General features: G+C 37.9%; 2 protein-coding genes and 1 long non-coding RNA gene across 3 annotated transcripts; 2 read left to right on the top strand and 1 right to left on the bottom strand.

Moving 5' to 3' along the window:
- Nucleotides 1-1536: 1536 nt before the first annotated feature.
- LOC308402765 (uncharacterized protein) lies at nt 1537-3308 on the top strand (the record flags this gene model as incomplete). Its single annotated transcript, XM_080891861.1, has 9 exons — nt 1537-1547; nt 1660-1735; nt 1858-2138; nt 2218-2256; nt 2363-2436; nt 2541-2618; nt 2887-3092; nt 3174-3237; nt 3290-3308. The coding sequence occupies exons 2-9, from the start codon at nt 1693-1695 to the stop codon at nt 3306-3308; spliced, it is 804 nt and encodes a 267-aa protein (XP_080747987.1). The 5' UTR covers nt 1537-1547; nt 1660-1692.
- A 2-nt stretch (nt 3309-3310) lies between these two features.
- LOC308402121 lies at nt 3311-3812 on the top strand. Its single transcript, XR_013972708.1, has 3 exons — nt 3311-3443; nt 3546-3652; nt 3745-3812. It is a non-coding gene; the product is annotated as an uncharacterized lncRNA (long non-coding RNA).
- A 347-nt stretch (nt 3813-4159) lies between these two features.
- On the bottom strand, nt 4160-7461 carry LOC308402120 (uncharacterized protein). Its single transcript, XM_080890743.1, has 6 exons — nt 6987-7461; nt 6451-6496; nt 6003-6094; nt 5803-5913; nt 5412-5685; nt 4160-5090 (listed from the first exon to the last, which is right to left on the bottom strand). The coding sequence occupies exons 1-6, from the start codon at nt 7286-7288 to the stop codon at nt 4884-4886; spliced, it is 1032 nt and encodes a 343-aa protein (XP_080746869.1). The 5' UTR covers nt 7289-7461; the 3' UTR covers nt 4160-4883.
- Between the last annotated feature and the right edge of the window lie 1579 nt (nt 7462-9040).

Here is a 9040-nt window from a genome sequence, read left to right as displayed (position 1 = left end):
TTTTTATTTTAACTTTTTGCAATCTTTTCTGTTAAAGTTATTTGGTTTGTGGATTTATCAACATTGATTTTTAAATTAAAATGTGCTATTAAGGACTGATGTCATATTTAATAACTTTATTAAACAATAACCCTTATGTTATGCAACACTGCATTTTTTAAACTCATGCATTTTCATCCCACAGATCATTTCCAGGATATTTCAAATCACACTTGAGCCGTGGTAAAAAGAGATGTTTAACATCTACTAAGCAGCTTGTTAAGGCAGGCAGTAAGACCACAGGCCTCAGTTTTTATTTGCTGTCAAAAAACACATCCTACACACCTTTGCCAGCTGAGGAGCTTGAACTCCTACAAGCTGGCATGGGGAGACAAACAGTGTCTCTTCCAGAAGATGGTGACTAGGGCTGCTCAATTAATCGAATTTTAATCACGATTACGATCTGGGCTTTCAACGATCATTAAAAATGACTGAGCCGATTATTAGCCCCTCCCTAATTTATCCGCGACACCTTAAAGGCCGGTCCGTGAAAATATTGTCGGGCATAAACTGGTCCGTGGCGCAAAAAAGGTTGGAGACCGCTGATTAAGAGGACCCGAGGGAAGCTCGGAAAGCTAAGCAGAAGTTATTTGGAGAGTGACTGCCGTTGGTTGAAAAGAGAGTTTAAAAAAAAAAAACTTCAGTGGTGTTGCACACTATTTTATATTATTTTTTTAAAGTCATTGTTAACCCTTTAAAGCCGGTCAGAGCTGCACGCTCCGTTTTGCGTAACTATTTTTAAATCCCTGTAGAACCTGAACCGTGTAAGCTAGCGCAATAATTTGTTTTGCATATGAAACCGGAGGAGTTGTACTTACATCTGATGCCATCAGCTTGTCCTCGGTCACGGTTTCGTTCCACATATAGCTTTGCAAAAATTGCATAAAAAGCGCTTGCAGGAACAAAAACATAATATTCCAGAAACACGCTTTGCCGTTCCTATCAGCTGTTCGTAACACTTCCCACAGTGAAATGATGCACATGCTGTTTTCTTTGCAAATTTGCATCATAGGATTGTTTTTTGTTTTTCCTGCAGTATATAAAAATTGCTGTATCTCCAAAATAAAACTATGAAGACACTCAAAATAAATTTCCTGTGGTGGGAAACTATTTTTTGCAACTTTATTGTATTTAAAGTTTTGAGGGATAAGCCTCTTAAATTTCTCCAAGTAGAAATATATGTAAACAAAACAAAAGCGATTTTCAATTTTTTTTGTAGTTTATTGCACTTTTTTGCAATTTATGTAATTACTATGGACTTAATGCATACATATTATTAAAATATGGGCTATAACAGTTGTATTGATGTATAGCAACTTGAAATGCTCCCACAAATGGCACTACAGCATGTAAAAAAAATAATATAAGCTCTGGTGGACTTGGTTCTATAGTAGGTCTTAAAGGGTTAAATAAATATCGTCAAATAATCGTGATCTCAATTTCAGTGAAAATAATCGTGATTATCATTTTTGCCATAATCGAGCAGCCCTAATGGTGACCATGCAGAGGTAAGTTTGTGTAGTCAGTATTAAAATCAGTCATTGGCAGACGCATTTAGCCTGAATCATATGCCACAGTCCATTTAGTGTTCCATTCTGCTTAACTGTGTTTTTAACTAAGATTTCTAGACTTCTGGAAGAAACCTTTCCAAAAATGGAATATCTTTGTGGAGGATGGCTCTTACATAAGGCAACAGGTTTGTTGTTAATTCAGTTTTTATGTATTTTTTTGGCATTCTTGCGTGCTCATACTGCATTATGATTATGTAGTTGATACTTTTGCTGCTTGATTGTTTATGCTATTTTTCTGTCAATAAAGGTGGCAGTGGTCGACGAAAGCTCACTGTAATTCCACCTGAAACAGAAGGATATTCTGTCAAAACACTGAAAGCTGTGTCAGGAGGTGGCAAATCCACTTTTTACATAGTACCTCCTCAGGAAACATTAGACACATCTCCTCTAACTCCCGACTCACAGCACTTTTCAAAGATGCCAAAGAAGATATGTTACCAGTGTAATGAAGTTATGCCTCTGCAGATGCTTGCAGTACACATCAATACGTGCAAAGGAAAATTCTCTCCTGATGAGACTGATGATGAGGTGAGACAATTTTGATGAAATCAAAATGAGCAATTTTGATTAAATAATATAGTATCACAATTACTGTTTTTTGATTCAGCAGGAATCGGAGTTATGCATTGTGAAAAGCAAATGCAAGGTAAACCTAGCACATTACTAAAAACCATAGTAACTACAATGAATTTTGTATCGGTAATGATCTTTTTCCCACTATGCCTAACATGTACCCATTTTTGGAATTGTAGGTTATTTGTCCAATATGCACTAAGGATTTTCCTGAAGATGAGATCACAGTCCATGCGAGTCTGTGTGGGGATAGGTAATCTTTTTTCAGCCGTTTATGAAAAAATGTTAATCAGTAACAGTCCACACAAACATATGTATTTTTTATTTTTATTTTTTTAAACTTTGTTTTGTCATCAGCTTTCAATGCATGGTGCCTGAAGAAAATGACCAAACTACAGGGACACCAGCTCAAACGTCAGTATGCACAACAGACAGGTACTTTTTGCTCTATTATAGTTCATATACACACTATTATGCAGAACCATTTGTTAAAATTATGTGTAAGATCTTTTACACAATACCTGGGGTTTAATTTCATATAAAAAATTTTATGATCACACTACTTTAAATTATTGTTAAAGGTTGTTGCACAGAACATGCTGCAATAATTTCTAATCACGTTTAATGTGGTAGCCTCTTTTAATCTAAAGATGATTATTTTTCTTTGAGAGCTTAGGATGTTTTCTACCCTGTTTTTGTTAAGCGTGGAAGATGTATTGCGTTGCCTTGAACAACAAGTCGACACCACAACAGAATTTAAGTTGTGTGTGGACAGAGAAGACCTTCCAGACAGAGGCATTCTCCAGTGGCAGAGAAAAAAAGCTGCATCTCCCACCAGTGTTCTTAGGGTGGCTTTCATTGGAGAGGCAGGCGTGGATACAGGAGCACTTAGGAAAGAGTTTTTGAGTGGTGAGTTGCCTATTACCTGTTTTGTCCTAGTGTCAATAAATAATGGATAACTTAAAAATGCGGATATTTTTTGTACGAAAGACATGATTTCAGGTATTGAAAGCAGATTCTTTGAAGGACTTGAGAACAAGGGCAAAAACCCGAAGTATTCTCTGACCGATCTTGATAATGAAAACTTCAGATTGGTTACATACGAGCTTTGTGTATTACATTTAATACGCCCAAGGAGGCCCATCTCCTGCCTTTTTCAAAGAATGGTGCTACAATTTCCTCTGCTCAGGAGAGGTTGATTTCAGCTGTCTGTCTAAGGAGGATGTTGCAGATGTGGAATCTTCCCTGCTCATCCGCAAAGTGAGCACCTGGTTTAGCTCTGGCACATGATATATTATGAGTATGGTGTTTTTAAACACTTTTAACCTTCTGTATTTCCTCTTTCACATTATACATTTCCAGGTTGAAGATGCAGCAGACATACAGTCTCTGATGATGTGGGCTGATGAAATTGTCAGCTGTGGATACACAAACCAGATAAAGATGGATAGTAAGGAAAGCATGATCCGGTAAGGGAGAAAAAATCAGAGAGATCATTAACCCCCCCCCCCATCCCCAACTAGTTTTTCATTTTGTTTTTTTTTTGTTTGTTTTTTTTAAGTGCTATTGTCTTACACTCTACAACAAGACTGATTCCAATGCTACAGCAGCTCCGAAAGGGCATGGAACGGTATGGTCTTGTGAACCTGATGGCTGTAAATCCTGAAGCTTGCCACAGTTTGTTTGTTCCTGGGAAAATCCTCAAAGTAAGTATTAACATAGCAGCTTCAGTCTGATCCAAAGACAGTCCACTTATCTGTACTGTAGTTATCCTGTATTTATTTATTAGTTTTGAATGAACAATATATCTATAATATAATCTACTTTATTTCCTTATTTACAGCCAGACGCTGATTTCATTATGATGAGCTGCCAACCACATTTCAGTGAAAAAGGGACATCTAGGGAGAGAACTGAGAGGAAGATCATAAATTTTTTGCAAGATTTCTTGCAGGAGATTGAAGTATCAGGTACTATATAGTATTAGCTGTATATACCTATAGTATTGTATATATACCGTATGCATCTGTTAAATATTTTTGCTTTAACATGCAGGGCACTAGAAAGTATTCTTAGTTGTTAATTTAAAACATTGTAATCCAGATTGCTTTTTATTTAGAAAAGACTTCAGAAACATTTTCAAACATCACAGATGGAAACACAGGCGGTGCAGGTGGTGAAAAATCAGAGTCTCTTGCTGTCCACCATGTGCTCCAGTGGATGACCGGCCAGTCCCATGTTCCCATCCTTCCTGATGAAAAGAGACATTTCAAAATAACATGCAAGTTTGACCATGAATGTAAGGAGCGGCTGGGAGATCACTCCATTTGTTACCCAGTTGTGAGTGCATGCACTTGTACTGTGACTTTTCCAGTGCAGCATCTGGACACTTACACAGTGTTTAAAACCATAATGAGTGCAGCAGTTAAATATGGTGGTGGATTCCACAGAGTTTAACACATTGTTGTCTTGTAATTTGGAAACTAAATGAGTAAAAATGTTTGTAAACATTAGCTGTTAAGATGTTCGTAGCCGTTTCATGAAAATGACAAGACTTCAAAACTTTGTGTAGGGTCCTACGTTGATAGATAATAAGCAAGTGCTTTGTTTGCTTGTCTACTTGTAATCTGAATGTTTTAGCAAAGAAATCCAGTATTTGAGAACTTAAAAGAACGTTGACTTTCACGTCCATGTTAAGTGTCACTGTTGGTTTGACACCTGTAGCAAGAATTGTATGTACAGGTCACGACCGTGTGACTCAGAATGTTCCAAGGGATTAATAGTTCTCTGAAGCCCCTCCAGGGTTTCCTCATCCAGTGGGCATTCAACTTCAGGAACCACAACTGTGCTGTTAGATTCTTCTTGCAGTACAGCACTCTCCCAGTCAATGCCTGGATCCCGAAGCTCCTTCAAATCCACAAACATATATAATGGTCATTATTCCAGAATAGGTACTTTTGGGAGGAATGTTATTTTGTGTAAGCGTTTTTTCCATTAAAATACAACAATTTAAAAAGAATGCCTTTGTTTTCATGTTCTTCTTACTGTAATTTAGATTAGTGGTAATTGATAAGCAAGAATGTATAAAATCACCAGAAGCATCTCCCAGATGTGCTGCAAGTGTTTTAATTTGTTAATTTCAGAAGAGAAGAGTTAACTGCTAACTAAAATTTTGAAATTCAACATTTAAATTAAAAAAAAAAAAAAAAACAGATTATGAGCTGGTACCTCAAGTCTCTCGCCCTCGTCCAGCTCTTGTAGATGTCCCATACACCAGAGCTGTTCAGGAGTGAGACCACCTTCTGTCCTGAGGGGATGATTATTCCATCCTCCAACAAAGGTGACAAGATCTGCTCGGAGTCGAGGGACAAAGATGTAGTGGACACCAAAAAGATGAATGACATCTGAAATGTCAAGCAGGCCATCCTCCTCGAGTGAGTGAAGAATATCATGGTACTTGCTAGTGACTGCAATCCAGACATCACGCCAAAGTCGTTCTACTCTGTAAATACATTTGAATTTGGATTTCAGGTATTTCATGCTTCAAATCAATATCAGAACTGCTACAACAATCTACCCATGCAGTCAATAATAATATAAAAAACATCAAAAGACTAACCTCTGATTGTGGACACTCTTTCCAGATATGAAACTCGCTCTCCCTGTTCCTCTTGTGGCAAACATGAAATGTGCAATGTCCAGGTTTTCTACTCCTTGATCTGCCCTAACCCTATGATAAAAATACATTTTTAAGGAATTTTTAAAGTTTTCTTTAATGATACTTGTTGCTAGCATATAAATTAAATCAGGGCATAAAACCTTGATGGCAAGCCGTGAAGCTGGGCTGATCTCAGGAAAAATGAGAATGCAGTTTTTGCCCTGTTGTTAGTTGCTGCATCCAAGTACAGGACCTGCAGTAAAAACAAATGGAAAATTAAAGATCTGGTTTCAGATCATGTATAGTTTTTCAGTTAATAATGCAGTTTCATAATAAGTGTTCAAGGAATATTGTACGGTTCTATGTTCATAACCATAATTCAAAGCTTGAGTAGTCTATACATCAATATTGGTAGTACTTATCAAAAAATGAAAATGGCCTTTTAGTTTAACCTTTTTTGGTAAAGAACTGATTAGAAATTTAAAAAAAAAAAATTGCAAATCGTCCACTATGTTGGCTTGCTGAATAATTCATGTTCATAAAAAAACAACCTAATAAAGCTCTCATTTCAAAACTACCAAATATTCTACATAACAGTTACACTTTTACCTTCCTTGAGTAGCCATCCACTCCACCAAAGATCACAACATTGTACCTGTTTCAGAGGGAAAACAATCTCACTAAGGCTTGATTTGCAGAACATGTAAGACATTGAAAATACATTTTTCAGTATGCACACTTGCCACTGACTTAAACTGGACACTTGTCAGGTGTGCTGAAAATAATACCAACATTTTTATATGTTTATAAGTTCAATGAGACTAAATATTTTAGTTCTCTTGTCATGATTTTTTTTAAGTTTTCTGGAGCACTTAACATATTATGTGTTGATAGGCTTGTTATCATGGAAAATATCGATATACAAAGTGTAAATAACTGCTCAAGAAAATTTACAATTACCAATATTGCTGGTTTTGTTACACATCCTGTATTCCTTTTACTTAATATTACTCTATCAAGTGCTTTTTAAAATATTATAAATACACTGAAAGACCTATCAGATAAGGTTGATTAAAGCAGATTTAAAGTATAACGTGCATCTTTCTGCCCAACTTGTGTTAAAGCTATATAAGTGGGTATTTTACCTTATTAGCTTGTGATTTGTGTCTATGTGGACCAGGGAGAGAGGGCCTCGCACCGAGTAGCTTCTTCGCACAACACAGCCTAGTTCTGTGATCCGTTTGAAGATCCCTACAGCATCAACTCGATGCATGGAGGCCATCATTCTCCACCACTGAACACGGAGACCCATAGAAACCAAATGTCCTTGAACCATTCGATAGCCAGCATTTGGCATCTGATTTTTGATAGCCGATATGATGTTGTCCAGCTCTTGGTCATTCATTGTGCTGTATGTTCCTCTCACAGACAAGTCAAATTCTTGCATCCTCCTGTAGATTGTTCTTCTTGAAACACCAAGACATTTAGCAATGCAGCTGACTGGCAGCTGAATGTCCAACAAATTCTTGAGTCTTTCTCTCTCTAGTACGATTTTGGGGTGGCCAGGTCCCAGACCAACTTCTGTTTCCAGTTCAATAATGGCCACAGAGCTGATGTTAATTTCACAGTGAACCAGATGATGAACGTTTTGTAGAGCCTCTGTAATCTCTGACAGACCGCCTATTTGCTGAGAGAAAGATTCAAACAGAACAAGCTCATGACGAGTCAAGAACTCCAAATAATCCAGATTTAGTGGTTGTTGGTTTAAAGCAGCTTCCAGTTTAGAGAGGAGTCTATGCATCATTTGCTGTCTCAGTATGTCCTGTTAAAAGCAGCAAGGAACATGGACAAGTACAATGAAATGATGTATCTCAGACAAAAATAAACAACCCATAAAACAAACTACATGAGGTACATCATTTTTCAAGTTTGCATAGTTTGCAAATTAGCTAATGTCAGTTATCAAGCGAATAATAATTAACAAAATGATTTTATATTACTTACATGTGGCCGGGACATGCTCTTTTCGTGCTGCTATTCAGTATTCGACGACATAAAAGAGAGCTACTCAAGTATAATTTGGAAAAATTAGTCAGTTGGCATGGTTGTATGATGCAACTACATTCTACTACACCAACAATAGTCTTAAAAAATAATATATTTTAAAATAAAATGATTAAAGATATTATCCGCAAATTGGGGTTTAAGAGATTTTAGCTGGATTTAGCTACATTTCGGACAGTGTTTCCGGAAAGCAGTAGCTAGCGAGCTGATTGGAGACCGTAAGAGCCAATCAGAATTTTTGAAACCAAGTCTGTGATTGGTTGGTTTTGTGGCACACTTATAACGGTGTACAGAGAGTTGAGTGTACGAAGCAGAGAATGTTGTGAGCGCAAGCAACACATTGTGAGCAAGCGCAAATGAAAAAACTGAGCGAGAGGGGGTGCTATTGTGTGTGTATATGGATAAGCGCAAACACTGAAATACGTTTTTTGCACGCAGCAATGAATTTTGTTCACTCAAATTCAGCTTTTGTAAGCTCAAAATAAATTTCTCCTCAAAATGCAACACTTGCACCTGCAATTTTTTTTTTACGTGCGCTCAGAATAGTGGCACAAAAATAACGCCATAGGACCCTCCTATAGTCTCCAGATTGGAACTCAGTCCAATCCAGCCAGTAGCAGTTCCCAGTCTAGAGCTTAGCCAGCCACACCCAATATTAGATTCTAGCTCAGGGCCCAAGCCGAGGACAAGCCCCTCAACCTGGGCCTGCTGAAAGTTGCCAGGGACTGGCAAATGCAAGTGAACTTGGATCAGAGGCAAATTTTTCCCACAGAGATTGTAACAACTACTCTGCGACCAGACCTCATCCTTTGGTCTAACTCTCAAAAACTCGCGTACATCATTGAGCTGACGGTACCATGGGAGGAAGCAATGGATGAAGCATTTGAGCGTAAGAAGCTGCGGTATGCCAACTTGGCAGCTGAGGCAGAGGACAGAGGCTGGAAGATCAAGGTGCGCCTGTGGAAGTGGGGTGCAGGGGCTTTGTTGCCAGTACAAGAGCAAAACTGCTTAGAGAGATTGGGATCAGAAGACAGGCGCAACAGCAGGCTATAAGAGAATTAGCTAACACTGCTGAGAGGTCACTGTGGCTAAAGAGGGCTGACATCACTTGGGCAGCTAAGGCAGTCTGCTAACC

Source organism: Rhamphochromis sp. 'chilingali', assembly GCF_963969265.1.
Source record: "Rhamphochromis sp. 'chilingali' genome assembly, chromosome: 9".
Taxonomy (NCBI): Eukaryota; Metazoa; Chordata; class Actinopteri; order Cichliformes; family Cichlidae; genus Rhamphochromis; species Rhamphochromis sp. 'chilingali'.
This window is presented reverse-complemented; position numbering and strand designations above follow the sequence as displayed.

Excerpts from the sequence above, each read along its gene's own strand:
- LOC308402120 (XM_080890743.1), bottom strand. The coding sequence starts at position 7,288 with ATGCAAGAATTTGACTTGTCTGTGAGAGGAACATACAGCACAATGAAT. Across the intron at positions 6,497-6,986 it reads ACAAATCACAAGCTAATAAG|GTACAATGTTGTGATCTTTG; the intron begins GTAAAATACCCA and ends CCTCTGAAACAG. Across the intron at positions 5,686-5,802 it reads AAGAGTGTCCACAATCAGAG|AGTAGAACGACTTTGGCGTG; the intron begins GTTAGTCTTTTG and ends ATGTATTTACAG.